Source organism: Platalea leucorodia (genome assembly GCF_965183815.1).
Source record: "Platalea leucorodia genome assembly, chromosome: 5".
NCBI classification, from domain to species: domain Eukaryota; kingdom Metazoa; phylum Chordata; class Aves; order Pelecaniformes; family Threskiornithidae; genus Platalea; species Platalea leucorodia.
Window position 1 is genome coordinate 42,769 of NC_138827.1, and position 19,293 is coordinate 62,061.

General features: G+C 53.8%; 1 protein-coding gene across 1 annotated transcript; it reads right to left on the minus strand.

Annotated features, from left to right (window-relative positions):
• Positions 1–453: 453 nt before the first annotated feature.
• Positions 454–6,513, minus strand: LOC309591522 (uncharacterized protein). Its single transcript, XM_082313989.1, has 6 exons — positions 5,820–6,513; positions 4,907–5,098; positions 4,548–4,654; positions 1,953–2,316; positions 1,762–1,872; positions 454–620 (listed from the first exon to the last, which is right to left on the minus strand). The coding sequence occupies exons 1-4, from the start codon at positions 5,845–5,847 to the stop codon at positions 2,305–2,307; spliced, it is 339 nt and encodes a 112-aa protein (XP_082170115.1). The 5' UTR covers positions 5,848–6,513; the 3' UTR covers positions 454–620; positions 1,762–1,872; positions 1,953–2,304.
• Between the last annotated feature and the right edge of the window lie 12,780 nt (positions 6,514–19,293).

A 19,293-nucleotide genomic window follows, 5' to 3' on the forward strand; every position in this document is an offset into this window, starting at 1 on the left:
GCTCTATCGCTCCCCCTCCTCAACAAGACAGGGGGACAAAATACAACAAAAAAAACTTGGAGGTCAAGAACAGGACAGAGAGGTCACTCACCAATTACTGTAACAGGCAAAACAGACTCAGCTTGGGGAAATTAATTCCATTTATTGTCAATCAAAATCAAGAGTAGGACAAGATTTGTTGTTATCTTATTCTGTTTTGTTTTATTTGTTCTTATCTTATTTGTTCTTATCTTATCAACAGATAAGAACAAATCTAAAAACCGCCTTGCTCTTTTTTCCTGGGCTCATCTCCATGACTCCTGACTTCCCTACATCCCACCCCCAAGCAATGCAGGGGGACAGGGAGCAGGGGTCGCACTCAGTTCATCACACATCATCTCTGCCGCTCCTTCCTCCTCATGCTCTTCTTCTGCTCCAGTGTGGGCTCCTCTCCATGGGGCCACAGGTGCTGCCAGGAGCCTGCTCCAGCGCAAGCTCTCCATGGGGTCACAGCTTCCTTCAGGCACATCCACCTGTTGCGGCGTGGGGTCCTCCATGGGCTGCAAGTGCATGTCTGCTCCACCGCGGACCTCCACGGGCTCCAGGAGGACGACCTGCCTCACCATGGCCTTCACCACAGCCTGCAGGGGAATCTCTGCTCCAGTGCCTGGAGCACCTCCTTCCCCTCCTTCGTCACCGACCTTAGTGTCTGCAGGGCTGTTTCACACTCACGTTTTCCCTGTCACAGCATCTGCGCAGCATTTTTTACCCCTTCTTAAATGTCCATCCCAGAGGCACAACCAGCATTGCCGATGGACTCAGCTTGGACCGGCTGCAGATCCATCTCGGAGCTGGAAGTGGCTGTGCCTGACATAGGGGCAACTCCTGGTGTCTTCTCACAGAACCCACCCCTGCAGCCCCTGCCCTGCCCCAGCTAACAAAACCTTGCCACGTAAACCCAATCCAACAGCAATCGCCTACAGGACAGAGAAAAGGGACTGAAAAATAGGGAAATGGAACCACGGGGGGGGGGGGGGGGGGGGGGGGCGGAAATAGCGATGGGCTACAGGCCAGAGAGGAGGAAGCGACAAGGAATCAGCCTGAGAGAGATGGAGAAAAACAAAGAATAGCGATGGGCCACAGGGCAGAGAGGGAGGATTTTAAAAAGGGGACAGTGAGGTGGACAGAGATAAACTGAGAAATGCCAAAAAACCTTGATGAGCTGAAGGGGAAAGACTGAAGCTGAAGGGGAATTAAAGAATAGGGACATGGAGCCAGACAGAGAGAGAACAATAAAGACAAAAAGCAGCTGTGGGACAGAGAGGGAAGAAGTTAAAAGACAGGGACAGGGACCTGGAACAAGAGAATTGAAGAAAGAAAAAGTCTATTTAGAATACAGAGCAGGGATAAAGGAATTAAAAAATAGGGACATGAAGATAGAGAGGTAAGGGGTGGGAACTGTGAAGGGCTAAAGGGCAGGCGAGGAAAAATTTTCAAAGTTGGGATAGGAAGACAGACATAGATGAAAAAAGACAAAAATAGTTATGGGCTGCAGGACAGAGACAAAGGATGAAAAAAGGACAGGGAACAGGACAGAAGCACAGAGAGAGGAAAAAAACATAGGGGTAGAACAACAGATAAAGAGGGGGACTTGGAGAATGAGGGAGGGAGAGGTGCAGGGAAGCGGAAAAAAATGACAGCAGCGAGAGAAAGAGAAGGCGGGGCAGGGAAGGACCAGGATGCAGAATAGGGACGACACGGCCCCAAGGGTCCAGGACTCACTGCAGCTCCCGCTCTCCAAGCCGCTTGGAAAACTGGACAGCTCGGACGTGTCTTTGTCTCTCTCTCTCTCTCCCCTGGCCCCATGGCTCCGGTTGCTTGACTGTCATCCACCTACGAGAACAGACTGGTGTCTTACAGCTGTTACAATACAAGGCTTCCCAGATACGTAGCCTCACACGTGCACGTGTTACCTGGCTGTACTGTGCTTCCAGTTACGCATACGGACCCTGCAGTGCACGTTGGCAATTGGGTCTGCTGAGGGCTACACTAAGAGGGATCCTTCCTCACACTGAGAGGCAGGCTGTCTCCTGTCTGCAGCTGGAGGCAGCTGCCGGCTGGCTCCTCTTTATTTTATTCTTCAGCTGCTTTACCTTTTTCTGGCCTCTCCAGCTTCAGCTGCGGCAGCTCCTGTCCACAGCCAGGAAGCGTCCAGCTGTCCATTTTTGCCCATGCCGCTAGGAGAATGAAGCCAAAGGCAACCCACACAAACCTGAGCCAGATGCAATCACCAGCATCCCTGGAGAGGAACCGCCAACCGAGTCCTCAGTGCTGCCTCTGGGAGAGGGAAAGAACAAGCAACCATTATCCACAGGGATGACTGTAGCTTTCCTCAGGCAGGAACCCCTTCTTCTGCAGGAGCTGCTGGAGACGTCGCTCTTTCCCTGAACTGATGCTAATAGCACCTGCATTTAAGGAGAATAAAGCATATTCAAGGGCCAGCTTGCTGCCATGAGGACAGGGTTTGTGGGCAGACCATGCCTACAGGACAGGCTTCAGGGGAGGTGCTGGAGCTGGGGACAGCTGCATGGGGCGAGCAGGGCTGGAGAAGTTTTGCTGAGTTGGGGAGGCACCCAGTGCCTTTTCCAGAGGGTGGGCACCCAGAGGGGTGGGGGCAGCCATCTCCTGCCCCTCTTCCCGCATCCTCTCCACCAGCTCTCAGAAAATCCCTGGGACCTGCCCTGATGGGGCCTGACTCCAACTGACTTCAGCCTGTTGCACCGGTGGGTTGGAAACATCCTTGCAACTCATCAGCATTCTCCAGCAGGCATGCCCCAGCAGCACCATCCTCTGGGGCTGCAGCCCTTTTACACAGAGGGGCCATCACCATCAGCCTCACTGGCCCCCCTGGGGCTCCTCCAGCCCCAGCCCACAGCTGCAGCCATGGCCCCTGACACCCACCGTGTAACCTGCTCCCTTGGACTCTCTGACAGCCACTCACCAAGTACAAAGGAGTACAAGCACAGCCATGAGTGCAAAGGAGACAGCAAGTGCTTATTCATTAATGCGTAGAAGTCCCAGGAGTGAGTCTGCTATGGGGTTCGCTGCCTGTACCCTCATCCTTCCCCTAGGACAAGTTGGCAGTTGTTTCTGGAGCAGCAGATACAGAAAACGAAAATACAGCAATAGGGAGCAGGACAGAAGAACAGAAAGAGGAAAAATAAAATGAGGGAGGAGTGAGGAGCAGAGAAAGAAAGGTACGGGGAAAAGGACAGGGAGATGGATAAGTCAATAAAAAAGGGGATGAGGAGCCTGCAAGGACATGGCAGAAGAAAAACAGGGTCAGGGAGCAGGACAGAGGGAAAGAGAGAGAAAATGATGAGCAAGGAGCCAAACAGACAGATCAAGAGAGAAATCAAATGAGAGGAATAAGGGAGGGAGGGAGGGAGACAAAAAGACAGGGAACAAGCCAGAGGGATTGAAGAGAGAGATCGGGACAAAGAGAGGGAGAAAGAAAAACCATCGCTGGGCTGCAGGATGAGAAAAAAGGGAGCAGAACAGAGGGGAATAATGGGACAGCGAGCTGGGCCGGGGGGTTATAGTGAGAAACAATGGGAGAACAAGTGGTATGGAGATATACAGACAAAGAGTTACAGGGAAGATGGAGGACAGAGAGAAAAGAGAGAAGGAGCAGGGAGCAGGGAAGAGATGGTGAAAGAAACATTACAGACAGAGAGAGGAGGAGAGTGACAGCAGCAAGGCAGAGAGACGACGAAAGAACGAACCAGTGACGGGTAGCAGGCCAGAGGGACAAGGAAAGACTGGAGGAAGGACAGAGCGATCTAGAAAACAGGTGAGGGACAGGGAGCCAGAAAGCGGGATACTGCAAGAGAGAGAGGGACAGGGAGCAGGATGCTGAGATGGAGAACATACGAGAGCAACAGAAAGAACAACAGAGAGGTGGACCACGAGAACAAACAGGAACAGAGAGGGGAAGCAATAAAAAATAGGGACAGGGAGCAGCACAAAGGGTCAGTAAGAGAAGAACAGGAAGGAGAACAGGGACAGTGAGATACAGAATAGAAAAAATTCGTAGCAACACTTAGCAACAGTGAGCAAGACAAGGGGATAGAGAGAGGAAGGGAAGAAGGGAGGGAGGACAGACACAGGGAGGCAGGGACACAGAGCGGCATGTACAGGTGCAAAGAGGAAAAGAACATCAGGGAACAGGACAGAAAAAGAGATGGATTCAGATCAGGACAAAAAGATGGAAAAGGGAAAAACAACAATGGGCTGCAGGACAGAGACAGAGGATAACAAAAGGAAGGAGAAGGAGCAGGCCAAAGGTGCAGAGAGAGAAAAAAAAGCAGGGGGTGGTAGAACAAGATGGATGAAGGGAGAGAGGAAAAGGGAGCAGGACAGAAGAACAGTGAAAAGAGAACAGGTACAGGGAAGAACAAAAAAAGAAAAATCACAGCAGCACGCAAAAGAGAGAGGGCCAGGGAAGGGGCAGGGAGGGACCAGGGCACAGACAAGGGGTGACAGGTCCCTGAGGGGCCAGGGCTCACCACAGCTCTCGCTCTCAGTGCTGCTGGGAGAATTGGCCAGTTCAGATGCTTCTTCCTCCTTCTCTCCTCCCTTCCTCTTCTGTAACTCCAGTCACTCGGCTGTCCACCTAAAAGAATACGTGGATGTCTTACAGCTCTTACGAGACAAGGTTTCCTAGACACGTAGCCTCGCTTGCTCGCGCACTACGCGGCTGTACCACGCTTTGGGTTATGCCTACAGGCCCTGTGGTGCACACTGGTGGTCTGGCCTGCGGTGCGCTACACAGAGAGATCCCTTCCCACCCGGAGAGGCAGGCTCTCTCTTGCCTGCAGCGGGAGGCAGCGGTCAGCCAGATGGCCTTCCGTTTCTTCTTCTTTACCTTTCTCCAGCTTCTCCGGCTTCAGCCGCAGCAGCTCCTGTCCGCAGCCAGTAAGCGCTCCTCCTGTCCCTTTTCGCCCCCACACCACGAGGAGAGCGAGGTCAGGCAGAGACAACCCACGCAAGCCTGAGGCAGGTGCTGTCAGCAGCATCCCCACGGGAGGAATGGACAACCGCGTCCTCAGCGCGGCCTCTGGGACAGGGAAAGAAGAAGCGGCGACCGTTATTACCATAGGTCGCACCTGGCCAAAGCCCTTCCTTCTGCAGGGGCTTCTGGAGACGCTGCTCCTTCCCCGCACTGCTGGTAACGGCACCCGCATTAAGAGAGAATCCAGCCCACTTGAGAGCCAGCTTGTGGTCTTCACAACAGGGCTTGGGGGCAATCTCGTGCTATGGGACAGGCTTCAGGGGAGGTGCTGGAGCAGGGGGCAGCTGCACGGGGTGAGCAGGGCCAGGAGAGGCTCAGGGGGAGCTCTGGCGAGTCGGGGAGGCGCCCCGCCTCTGCGCCTAGGGGATATCCGCCTCCTTCCTCTCTTCCCTTCTATCAGCTTTTAGGTAACTCCCTGGGGCTGCCCTGGCCCAGCTCGCCTGCAGCAGACCAAGAGCCTGCTGCAGCGGGCAGGTTGAAGCTTCCTGTCCCACCACCCCCGGGCAGCCAGCAGGCAGGAGACACCCCTGCACACTCAAAGGAGCTCGCTCGCCTCCCTGGTGCTCCTGGCCCTCACCCACCACCGCCAATCGCGCCCGGCACGCCACCACGCTGTGGTAACAGCGAAGAAGGTGGCGTCGGCGGCAGCAGCGAGCACCCAGTGCACAGCGCTTGCCCAGGGGCGGCGGCAGCGCTGCCGTCTGCGTTTTGGGCGCCAAGCACCTGCCGACAGCGCGCCCGTGGGGCGGAAGCGGCGTTTCCTTACCGGCAGGCAGCAACAATCGCAGCGGCATGACTCCACAGGCACCGCAGTATCACACTGCCGTTACCGGTGCTGGCAGCATGGATCATGTGGGCTGCACTGCGCCTGCGCAGATCCCGGGCGGCAGCACTGAGAGTCCGGAGGCGCGCCGCTTCTTGGGGAGTAGCCATAGCTGGAAGCCCGCAGAAAACCACAGAAAACCTGCAACAAAACTGCACCTCGTGCCGCAGGGGCCACAGCGGTAGCAACGACTACGGTGCACCGAAAGTGCCCGAGAGCAGTCCGGCTTCCAGGCAGCCACGTCCATATAAACTACACCTCCCGGCATGCCCCGGGGAACGAACATGGCCGACCGGAAGCCCCGTGCAGCAATCCATGCTTTCTGAGCCTGCGGGGACACCGTTCCCCTTGCCGCCGACGTACCCGGAAGCCCTGCCGAGACCCCCCGCGGCTCCGGGTACCCCCACCGCCGGCAACGACCCAGGGCAGCGCCAACCTGCCCGGCTCGGGGCAGCCCCTCCCGCTCGGCTCCGGCCAGGGGCAGTGCAGAAAGTCCCTCGCCTTTCTCTGTGCCAGGTCCCCAGGGAACAGGGTCTCGGTCAGACTGGAGCATGCAGCAGCCTCCGGTCGTCCCAGCCCCTCGCCCGTCCAGAAAGCGCCTGCCTGTAGCAGCGGCAGAACCGCTGCTGCCCAGGGGGGAAAGGAACGGCTCGGGGTGAAGCTCCCCAGGCTGCCCGTGGCCCATGCGGAGCTGGGGGTCCAGAAGCAAAGGGGTTAGGGGAGGGGTGGAGCAGGGGAGCGGGGGCGCGAGACTGGAGGGCAGGGGACGCGGGGGGCACGGCCCAGGGAAAAAAAAAAAAAAAAACCCGCACGGGGGGAAAAACCTTGTGTGGGGGGACGTTCGGGTGGAGAGCACTCGGGAGGGCGGAGAGACACGCAGAGGAGGACAGGGGGGAGGAGACGGACACGGACGGACGGACGGACGGCGGCTATGTGTGGGTACAAAGGTGCACGGGGGGACACGGGTGGGGATGACCTACACCAGGGGGTCCACCCGGCATAATCCACAGCAGATAACTCACCTGGGATAACCCGCAACGGATATTCCGCTCCGGAGAAGGAATCCACGCCAGATAATCCCCAGCAATGCCCCTCAAGCTGTCCGCGGTTCACCCCAGATTTGGCCCAAATTGGCGCCGGTTTTTCGTTTGGGGTTTTTTTGTTTGTTGTTGTTGTTGTTTTTTGTTTTTTCTTTTACGTCATACAAAACTTGGGGGTTTCTGCTTTTCCAAAATATTCAGTTCTGGGGTTCTCCGGCGCTTTTCCACATCATAACAATGGGTCATTTTTGGTTTTCTGCGTTAAAATGCGGGGGGGCGGGGGGGTTGTGAGTGTGTGCGTGTGCGGTGTGGTGTGTTTGTGCTTGCTTTCCAGCTGCACAAATCCAGGCGGATTCAGCCTTCCTGGGAGCCCCAAACTGTGTTGCTCTTGGATATTGGATATTTTGCTCTTGGACTTGCATATTTTGACACTTTGATATCTTCGACTTCTCTCTTTAGACTTCGGTATCTACTTACAATCCTACCTCTTTAGACTTAGTTATCTGTTTACACTTCCATAGAACCTTTACTTCGATTACACGGGATACCTACTTAGGCTTACTCGGTGACACAGGGTAAGCGTAGGTACTTCTACCTATCCAGACTGACTTCTGGTTTAAATTCCTTCACCTACATCATCTCTTTTTGCATTTTAAACTCCTTTATTTCTTAACATAGAGACAAGTTCTTTTTTATTTTAAAACCCTATCTATCTCCATTGAGATTTTTTAATAATTTCTATAACATAGCAGGTACAGGTTTGTATTTTGAAATCCTTTTACATATATATATATACACACACATAAAAACGAATATTATTTTTCAATATATATATATATAAAGGCGAGAGATTTTTCTCTACTGCAATGCCTCGCAACCGTATTTCCAGTTCTTCACATGGTTAATCACACACACACACGAGTTTTCAGGCATTTTGGGACTGTGACCCCCCTTCTCTGGGGGGAAACCTCCCCGTGACACCTTCATCCCCCACTCACCTGCTCCTCTGTTTCATCATCACGCCCCCGCCCCCCGTGACGTTGGGGGGCCCCAAATGACATCATCACCCCCCAGGCCCCTCCACACTTTTTAATCACCCCCCCCAAAAAGGCACAGAACAAGGAAAACAGCTACTTTAATAATGCCATTTACATATGTAGGCGCCCCCCCGAAAAGGGGAGCTCCGCCAGAAAAATAAAATGGGGGCAGCCCCCCCAAACGGCTGCAGCCCCCCCCGGCCCCCGGCCCGCAAGCCGGCGGCTGCCCCACGCCGCGGGGGGAGCCTGCCGGGGGACGGTGCCGCACCTCTCGCTCAGGCTCTGCTCTGCCGTGCTCCCCCTCCGTTCCCGCGCTGGGACGGGCTCCCCGGGGCAACGAACCTCCCCGCTCCCTCTTGGCCCGGGACTCGCCCCACCACGCAGCCCTCGCTGCCGCACCCGCGGGGCACCCGCCGGAGACAGAGCCGGGAGCCTCCAGGCACGGGGCCGGCCCCTTACCCTCGGGACGCTTCACGACAGGCAGGCCAACCTGGGCCGGGGGGTACCTAGCGAGCACCACGAGACGCTTGCAACAAGACACCTGAAAAACAAAAAGCCCAAGCGATATTTCAGCATGTGAAAAAAATAGCACAGCAGCGAGTAGAGGAATTCAGTCAGAGCAAGGGAGAGGAGAGCAGCTGAGCTCAAGGAGGATTCGAGGTAAGCAGGTCAGCTCCAAATACAAGACATCCTTTAAAAGCTAGAGCGACCTGAACGCTTCCCATCAGCATTAAGACTAACCGGTACGATTCCGAACATGTTCTTCGCATACAAGCACACGCTCTTGCCGGCGTTGGAAAACGTCTCACCCCTTCCTTACGGCACGGCTGCAGGGAGACGACCCTGCGAGGCTGCAGGACGAGGGCGTACCGCAATCAGAATCTACGCTTACAGGTCCGCCGCAACAGCTACGGCCCTCGCAGCTGCTGCTGCACATCTTGCTGGCTCGGTCGACAAAGCTGGAAGCGAAGCGTAACGCTTTCGAGGGGAAAAGGAAAAGCAAAGGACAAATCGCAGCAATTCGCTTCATACTAAAAAAGCTGTGCGTGTGTTTATAAACATCCAATAAAAATACTTCTGCTGGAGAAGGACTGGATTTTCCTTTGGCGTTAATTTAACTTGCACAGCTGTGAATCGATACCTGTAGATTATCTGTCTCCAAGATACGCAGTCATCATTTGACCAGGGGTTTTTTGCGCCTTACGTCATTAGGAGCGACATCTGGCCAGCCGCGCCGCCCAAGAGAGATGCTGCTGAACTGCCAGGGAAACGCACCCTTGAAAGCCAGACAGAAAGAAAGTACTTCAGAGCACTCCGTCAAAAGAGCGGGGGGGAAAACACCCCGTAACGTTCAGTTGCCTCTCCTGGTCAACGTTCAGAACAAATACCTAACTGCTTAAACACACCTAAGCAATTGTACGCCACAGCTAGTTGGCAGTTACAGCTGAAACAACGCAAGGCAGTTTGTAGATCCAATTTTAACTTTTTTTTCCTAAAGTTACATCTAGGAGAGAAAAATCCATGACAGAAGAGATCCCCCATACGGTTTTACTTTGGGGGCAGAATCCAATCCCCGGGGCTGCAACGCGTAAGGCTACCAAAAAGGACCGGCAGATTTGCTAACGCTTTTGGCTGCGCCGAAGCATGCAGAGGAACGCGTGTTGATGACATCTCGGCTGTTGCAACTGAGAACCAGCGATGCCATCAACTTCTGGAAGACGTGCTGTGCTCGGGTCTTTGGAAGCAAACGGACTTTTTTTTTTTTTCTTTTTTTTTTTTTTTTTAAGAGAGTGGAAAGTCTTGCTGCTGCTGACTTCCACTGCCAAGCACATCATCTCTGAAGATCCCCACTCTGATGGGGAGCTCATAAAACACAACTTCTTTGAATGAGAAAGATTTCCATTCTGGAAAATCTCTTTCCAGCTGAAGTAAGAAATCACACGCTGTAGGTTAAGAAAAAAGGATGCTGCCGAAGCAGTAACTCACCGAAACCACGTCAGGACTCGCTGTCGCTACTTACAAGGCTGGCAATGCTTCTCGGGAAAGCGACGCCGATTCCTCCTCTTTTGCCCACGTCTCTCCTTGGACCTTGATCGCTTTTAGTACGGACGCTAGTATCGCAGTAAGCTTTTCGAGACCTACTGTAAGATATTTTAAAAACTTATTGACTGAAAAAGCACACAGCTTTTATGACAAAAACAAAGCCTGTTTCTTCCGAACGCCTGAACTCTCACAAACATTGTCTTTCCTCTTTTAGGATAAAATTGTTTTCCTGATATCCTTTCCTAGTAAGCGCACAGAAACACAAGATTGCGCTTTCGGGAAGGCAAAATAAACGGAGGGAAGCCGATTCTGCACAGGCGTTAACACGCTCCAGCGCAGACCTTCTTTGACTTTTAGTATCTGCCTTAAAACAGTTCCTAGAAAAACTACAGAAGGAAGGAGAGCCGGCACATTCTTGACGTTAACTTTGAAGTCCGTACTACAAGCGCCTTAGGAAAAACGCGGACACGCATCGCGGACATACCTTGTACTCGCAGACCGCTATGGAGCCTTTCCGTCCGTCTTGCACTTTCACGGCAGAAGAAAGGGCGACCACGGTGAAACGGCGGCAGCTGACACTCTGCTGAGAGAGGAAAAAAAAAAAACCCGTAGCATAAAGCTGGGTAGGAGTCCCAAGCTTCCTGGTTTTGTGAAGTTTTGCAAAGACTACAACCGAGGGAAGGAAAAAATAGCCGTTTGGAACATATTGCCAAACAACATTTGGCCGTAAAACTCGGATGCGTTTGACACGCGCCCATTTTTTGGGAACTTGCTATTTGCTTCCTGTTATCGTTGTTCTTCCTTCAGAACCTCTGCTTGTAGCCAACTTGATTTGCTACCGGTTCAAGCGCTTCCCTTCCCGGTATTACTGGCACACGGACCCAGGCAAGTCACTGAACCGCTCTTCTGAACTTCTCCAAACGACAATTACAGCCACGAAAGAGGAGTTCAAGAGAGGAAAAGGAGAGGTCGGGCAGCAAAAGAGCCCTGCAGGCTGCCACCAGTCAACACTGCGCTCTTTTTTTTCTTTTAAATCCACCCCCCCCGCCCCCAAATACAAACAAAAACAACCCCCACGACCTTGTATTTTTTGCCTTTGGGAGCTCATCCCTGTCTCAGCACGAAGCGCAGACGACCCGTATCCCGATTTGCACGTGACGAATCCGTGTTCGGAAGAAATAGGCCAGATCCGTAAGACTGGTGTTATTTTGCGGGTTTTAACAATCGCAACGCAATCGCATCGACCGACGCGTTTGTGACAAAACTCATTAACTTCTAAATGTAGCACCTCCTTGGGTAAAAAAACGTGTTTGAGACTGAAAACAAAATGATGATTCAGAGCTCCCGCTCCTGATGGAGCCGTGGGGAAAGGAAGGAAAGTGAAGACAAACAGCAGCAACATCAAGTGAAATTCGCCTCCAATTCCGAGCACGTGCCTAAGAGACTCTGCAAGTCCACACCTCAATCCTAGGAGCGACTAGCCCTTTTCTGGAAGGACAAACTTCCTTACTTCAAAGTCCTAGACCGAAGGCTCCACGGAACAGAACGTGGACCGAGCCACAGGACACCGTGCCATCCACGCCCGAACGGCAGAGAAAAATCACGGAAAACTAAACTTAAGTATCAGTTCCCATCGAGCTTCATTCCTTACGTTTCCACTGGCACCTAGGTGCTCAAAAATGAACTCTACTGACACCGCGTATTACTAACAATTTACTTCTGCGTATCAAAACAAAAGGCTATTTCCAGCTCGCCCATCCAATTAGCACGACCAACCAGAAGTGAAACACCGGACCCTAAAGAAGGGAACAGGCAGCTCTTCATTTCTCCTAGAGCAAAGTCTGTTCTTTTGCCTGGAAGGCAAACATCCGTAACTCCCAAGGGAGCACTGCAGGAACGAGGTGCGCTCTCTTACCTGCAGTTTGTCCTCGGCTTTTCTGCACGGGCAGCAGACTTGCCTTTCCTCTGGCTTTGATGTGGCGCACCCGTGGCGTCCTTGAACCGGCAAGTGTTTCTCCCCGCTCCCGCAGCCCCAGACGCGCCATTACCTGAGCAGCGAGCGGAATCAAGCACGCAGGATTTTCTGCACGGGACGCAGAAGGTGACACTGGAAAGGAGGAGGCAAAAAGAGAAGCGGTTTGCCCGGCAGCCACGACCATAGAAACTACACCTGCCGGCACGGCCCGGGGAACCAACGTGGCCGACCAAAAGCCCCGGGCTCCAAGATGCCGCGAGACACAGCCCTCCCTGCTTTTGACCCTGCGGGGACACCGTTCCCCACGCCATCGCCGCACGTGGAAGCCCCGCCGAGCCCCCAGCACGGCTCCGGGCAGCCACCGGCTCCGGCCGGCCTCCCACCACCGGCGCCGACCCGCCGACCCCCGGCCCCGAAGCGGCGCGGTGCCCCCCGCCGCCCGGCCCCGGAGCGGCGCGGCGCAGCGCCTCCCCGCCGCCCGGCCCCAGAGCGGCGCGGCGCGGCTCGGCGCCTCCCCGCCGCCCGGCCCCGGAGCGGCGCGGCTCGGCGCCCGGCCCCGGAGCGGCTCGGCGCGGCGCGGCGCCTCCCCGCCGCCCGGCCCCGGAGCGACGCGGCTCGGCGCCCGGCCCCGGAGCGGCGCGGCCCCCCCCCCCGCCGCGCGGCCCCGGAGCGGCGCGGCTCGGCGCGGCGCCTCCCCGCCGCGCGGCCCCGGAGCGGCGCGGCTCGGCGCGGCGCCTCCCCGCCGCGCGGCCCCGGAGCGGCGCGGCTCGGCGCGGCGCCTCCCCGCCGCGCGGCCCCGGAGCGGCGCGGCTCGGCGCGGCGCCCCCCCGCCGCCCGGCCCCGGAGCGGCGCGGCTCGGCGCGGCGCCTCCCCGCCGCGCGGCCCCGGAGCGGCGCGGCTCGGCGCGGCGCCTCCCCGCCGCGCGGCCCCGGAGCGGCGCGGCTCGGCGCCCCCCCGCCGCCCGGCCCCGGAGCGGCGCGGCTCGGCGCCCGGCCCCGGAGCGGCGCGGCGCCTCCCCGCCGCCCGGCCCCGGAGCGGCACGGCTCCCCCCCGCCGCCAGGCCCCGGAGCGGCGCGGCTCGGCTCGGCGCCCCCCCCGCCGCCCGGCCCCCGAGCGGAGCAGCGCGGCGCCCCCGGCCCCGACCGGCTCCAGGAAGCTCCGCCCGCCGGCTCCCACACGGCACCGCACCTTCCCCGCTCCGTGCCTCCCGCCGGCCCGGCCGCTCCCCCGCAGGCACCGCCGTCCTCCTCGGGGCTTTCCCCGCTCACCTCCTCGCTGCCTGCAGCCGCAGCCCAACGACCGCGCCGCTCCGCTCCGCGCGGGGAACCTCCGCCCACCGCCCCATGCCCGCCCCCGGCGCACCGCGCATGCGCCGGTTGGGACCGCCAGTTTAATCTCGAGGCGCTCGGCGACCTTCTGGATCATCCAGGGGACCTCTGGTTTCAGCTCTATGCTCTGGACGACCTTCTCTATCGTCTGGGTCGACTTTCGCTGTCATCTCGATGGTCTGCGGAGCCGCTCTATACTCCGGGAGGACTTCTCCTTGCAGCTCTATGGTCTGAAGGACAGTCTTTCTCATCGGGGAGGACTTTCTGGCTCATCTCTATGCTCTGGAGGACCTTCTCTGTCATCCGGGAGGACTGTGTCGGCTAGTTTGGTGCTTTGGACGAGGTCGTTTTTTGCCGCGCTGGGTTTTGCTTTTTACACTTTTGTGTGCTGTGTACAATTTTGTTTGAATGATTGTGTTTGCATTTCTCGTTGTTTATTGTTTCTTTTGTTTTGTAGGGGGTGCCAGAGAAATGTAACTGCTTTGAATAATTAGTTGATTCAGTTTCATAACAAGATGGTAATTGCCCTTCCATGTGGGAGGAATGAATTGTTATAGGAAGATGTGGTGTTACTAGTTTAATCATTGCTTCCTCCCACCTGGGAGGGTGTATGTATATATTTGTATACATATTTATATAGTACAAAGGAAAAAAAAACCAAATAACAAACACTATAAAAAAAAGAACTAAAAAAAAATTTAAAAATGGTAAGGCTGGTGCAGCAGTAGCAACCAGCTCCTACCCTGGGAGTAATTTTTTTTTTAATTTAAATTAATTATGACTCCCAGGGATAATTGTCATAATTGTCATTTTGTTTTCATTTCTACATGTCTGCAAAGGAAAAATTTCAATTCCACCTGGAACCTGCAAAGAAACAAAGCACCCCCACACCATCATAAAAGGTTAGATACATTCCAAACGCACCGCTCATTCAGCTACCACCCAAACCACGCCTCGGTCTCGGCCGATCCATTCCACCACCAGCACGCCACAACGGACCGTCGCCCTGCCTCTGCGGCGCTCCCTGGGAACGGTGTTCCCGAGGGCCTCAAAAAAAAAAAAAAAAAAAAAATCGCCCTGCCTGAGAAAACCCCGGCCCGAGCCTGACCTCCGCCCAAACCTTGGCGATGATCATCGCCTCGCAGAGCAGCCGGGACCGGGGGAAAAAAAACGCAGCGGGGGGGAGGGAAATGCCCCAGCTGGGGTTTTTTTATTCTATAGTATATATGAAATAAATTACTCTCAACATTACATACGACCTGCAATAAAATACTTCACATGTACAAGGTTAGGCACATTCAGGAACCGAACAATCCTTCAACCACCGCTCACTCAAACCACTACACTTACACCACCCAGCTGCCACTGCAGCACAGCCCCCCGGTTCCAGAGCTATCCCTGCAACTGCCTCGCCGCGCACCTCTAAACAACCTTGGGCTCCGTACGATTCCCAAGTTTCACCTTCCGCTACGGCAAGGCGAAGAAGACGCTTCGCTACGTGCGCCGGTCCAGCCTCCGGCACCCGCAAAACACAACAGAAGTAACTGCGGCACCTGTCTACAGCTGCTTGCCTCGAGATGGCCCGTACAATCTTTGCCTACAGATACTGTACAAACGGACGTATCACCGTGAGGCTATGCTACCCCCAACTCCAATATCGCAACGCTCCTGGGCAGAGCGGCTCCAACCCCGACACACAGACAGACACTGCACACAGATGCCACAAACGACGTGACCTCGAGACCCGAGAAGATCACGAGCGGGAACGACTCCGGTAGGGAAGACGCCTCCGGCACGGAACCCCTACGGTGCCTGCCGTGGCCCAGGAGATAAAACTACCATCTAAAAAAGATAAATGGATGCATGACAAGCCAGGATTTAAGACCTAAGACCATTAAGGAACCAGGGATGAAACCCCTGAAGACGACCGTAGAAACGTAACTCTCAAAAGCAGACCTGCGGAGACCGCCCGGCCGGCCACCGCAACAGACGATCCCTCGGAAACATCTGGAACGCGACGCTTCCCGGACACGTCCGTGCTTTAAGCTACGACGGCAAGATAAGCAGGGCTCAAGAAACGCTATGCCGATGAGGCGATGCGTTCGAGACGCCCTCGAGGTAAGCCTCCCGAGGGGCCCGATGATCACAAAGAGCTACGGAAACATCGAGACCCGAGAAAGCCATGGTACGAGACACAGAAGACAGACAGACTACGCAAAAGCAAAACGCACAGACACAGGATGGAACTGCCCTGCTCAGCAAACGTCAGCAGCGCGCTAACAACAGTAACCCGCTCCTTTGCCCTTCCCAAAGGAGACTGCTCCTGGACAGGCCTCTCCCCGACACCAACTTTATAACCCCTCCCTGCAATTCCTACCCTTGTTACCTCCTCAGCCCTGATCCCGCAACTGAGCTTTCAGAGGGCCAGGGATCTGAATCCACCCTCAAAAAAAAAAAGAAAACCACCACACACCTAACTAGAACATTCCTGCACTCACCCAGTTCCTCTTCGTCATCTAAAACAAAACAAAAAAAACACAAAAACCACACAACAAAAAAAAACAAAAAAAACCAAACCAAAACAAAAAACCACAGAAACCACAGAAACCAAACCACAGAAACCACAGAAACCAAACCACAGAAACCACAGAAACCAAACCACAGAAACCACAGAAACCAAACCACAGAAACCACAGAAACCAAACCACAGAAACCACAGAAACCAAACCACAGAAACCACAGAAACCAAACCACAGAAACCACAGAAACCAAACCACAGAAACCACAGAAACCAAACCACAGAAACCACAGAAACCACAGAAACCACAGAAACCACAGAAACCACAGAAACCACAGAAACCACAGAAACCACAGAAACCACAGAAACCACAGAAACCACAGAAACCACAGAAACCACAGAAACCACAGAAACCACAGAAACCACAGAAACCACAGAAACCACAGAAACCACAGAAACCACAGAAACCACAGAAACCACACAACAAAAAAAAAACCAAAAAAAAAAAAACAAACAAACAAAAAAACAAAAAAAACCAAAACAAACAAAAAAACCAACACCAAACTCCCAACCCACAAACCCACAACCCACTAACAAACTAAAACACAGCGCTGGTATTCAGCATCGGTCTGGTTACTGCCAACCGCTTCTGCGACACCCTCCTCCTCAAAAGCACCCTACCGCTCCGCTCACCTGCTCCACGCCTATTCTAAAGAAAGATGCTGCGACTGTCACTCGGTGCGCCTAGGATGCCAGGAGACACAAAGTGCCCGTGGCGCTCGGGTGAAATAGCCAGCCCCGGGTGCCTCCCCTCTACAACCCAGCTCACCTCAAATTCTCAGCTGATTCTAAAGGCAGCCAGCACAGCTCCCACAAAACCAAAAGGTAAATGATTAATCAACGTGCCATTTCATACTTTACTATTAAATGATGACCCGGCTGACAACCACCTCGCCTCCTCCAACCGCTCCTCAGCGGGAAGCTACGCCCCCTCCGAGGCTGTTAAAAGGGAGGACCCTAAGGAAAGAGAAGAACTCGTTGAAAACTAAAGACAAGGAACGGGATAAAAGCAAAAAAAACTTCAAGAGTGACGGGACTTAGGGCAACGAAGAGAAAAAAATGAAAAACAGGGACAGTGAACTAAAAGAGAGACGTAGGAAGAAAACGGACAAAGCAAAGGTCCTAATAGAGACAAGGAAGAATTAAAAAATGGAAACGGCAGACGGAATACAAGTCGACAGAAGCTTTTGTCGTGGTTTAACACCAGCCAGCAGCCAAGCACCACACAGCCGCTACGCGGGAGAAAATTGCAAGGGTGGAAGTCAGAAAACTCGGGGGTTAAGGTAAGAAGAGTTTAACAATTGAAGGAAAAGACAACAGAATAGTAGTAACACTAGTAGTAGCAGTAGTAGCAGTAATAAACCAATAAGAGTATACAAAGCAAGCGCTTCACTAGACAGGGGCTCACCACTCGCCGACCGATGCCAAGCACGTCCCCGAGCTGCCATCGCTGACTCCTGGCCAACGCCCCCCCAGTTTCCATACCGAGCGTGACGTCCCACGGTAGGGAATAGCGCTGCGGCCGGTCTGGGGCAGCTGAGCTGCCTGTGGCGCCTCCCAGCTTCTTGCGCACCGGGCAGAGCACGGGAAGCTGAAAGGTCCTTGAGTGGTGTCAGCGCTACTTAGCGACAAACAAAACGTCAGCGCGTTACCAACATGATGCTCATCCGAAATCCAAACGGCAGCACTGTGCCAGCTACTAGGAAGAACCTTAACTCTCTGCCAGCCGAAAGCAGGACGTTTGAACAGCAAGGGCGACGGAAGAAATAAGGAAAAAACTTAATAAATAGCGACAGGGAGCTCCATCGGGGAAGGAAAATTTAGAAAGCGAGGGCACTGAGGGAACACTAAGGGAAGAGAAGAAACAATTAAACCCAGCTAAACCCCCAGGGGAAAAGTCAACCTAGAACATGGAAAAAGCCACAGGGATTAGGGAAATAAGTGGGAAAATTAAAAAACAGGACAGCGAACTAGAGGGACGGAGAAGGAAGATTCAAAAAACGAGGGCCCTAAGGAAAGACAAGAAAGAATTAAAACAGAAATACAGGGGAATAAAGGCAGCAGCAAAGAGGAGAAAAGGAGTCAGGAAAGTGTTTAAAGGAAGCGGCGATTAAGAACATCGGGAAGTGATTTAAAAACCCGCATGGGTGAACTAAAACGGAGACGGAAAAAAGGGAAAAAGACAGAAAATTATTTTTTAATAATTTATATAATACAGCAGATACAGGTTTGTATTTTGAAATCCTCCTTTTTAAAAACTTATTGACTGAAAAAGCACACAGCTTTTATGACAAAAACAAAGCCTGTTTCTTCTGAACTCTTGCAAACATTGCCTTTCCTCTTTTCGGATAAAATTGTTTTCCCGATATCCTTTCCTAGTAAGCGCACAGAAACACAAGATTGCGCTTTCGGGAAGGCAAAATAAACGGAGGGAAGCCGACTTTGCACAGGCGTTAACACGCTCCAGCGCAGACCTTCTTTGACTTTTAGTATCTGCCTTAAAACAGTTCCTAGAAAAACTACAGAAGGAAGGAGAGCCGGCACATTCTTGACGTTAACTTTGAAGTCCGTACTACAAGCGCCTTAGGAAAAACGCGGACACGCATCGCGGACATACCTTGTACTCGCAGACCGCTATGGAGCCTTTCCGTCCGTCTTGCACTTTCACGGCAGAAGAAAGGGCGACCACGGTGAAACGGCAGCAGCTGACACTCTGCTGAGAGAGGAAAAAAAAAAACCCGTAGCATAAAGCTGGGTAGGAGTCCCAAGCTTCCTGGTTTTGTGAAGTTTTGCAAAGACTACAACCGAGGGAAGGAAAAAATAGCCGTTTGGAACATGTTGCCAAACAACATTTGGCCGTAAAACTCGGATGCGTTTGACACGCGCCCATTTTTTGGGAACTTGCTATTTGCTTCCCGTTATCGTTGTTCTTCCTTCAGAACCTCTGCTTGTAGCCAACTTGATTTGCTACCGGTTCAAGCGCTTCCCTTCCCGGTATTACTGGCACACGGACCCAGGCAAGTCACTGAACCGCTCTTCTGAACTTCTCCAAACGACAATTACAGCCACGAAAGAGGAGTTCAAGAGAGGAAAAGGAGAGGTCGGGCAGCAAAAGAGCCCTGCAGGCTGCCACCAGTCAACACTGCGCTCTTTTTTTTCTTTTAAACCCACCCCCCCCCCCGCCCCCAAATACAAACAAAACCAACCCCCACGACCTTGTATTTTTTGCCTTTGGGAGCTCATCCCTGTCTCAGCACGAAGCGCAGACGACCTGTATCCCAATTTGCACGTGACGAATCCGTGTTCGGAAGAAATAGGCCAGATCCGTAAGACTGGTGTTATTTTGCGGGTTTTAACAATCGCAACGCAATCGCATCGACCGACGCGTTTGTGACAAAACTCATTAACTTCTAAAC

Bases quoted from the DNA above. Each gene is read 5' to 3' on its own strand.
- LOC309591522 (XM_082313989.1), bottom strand. From the start codon at position 5,847: ATGCCGCTGCGATTGTTGCTGCCTGCCG. The intron at 5,099-5,819 runs GTAAGGAAACGC...TCCCTGTCCCAG, and splicing joins GCGATTGTTGCTGCCTGCCG to AGGCCGCGCTGAGGACGCGG. The intron at 4,655-4,906 runs GTAAAGAAGAAG...GTATTCTTTTAG, and splicing joins GCCGGAGAAGCTGGAGAAAG to GTGGACAGCCGAGTGACTGG.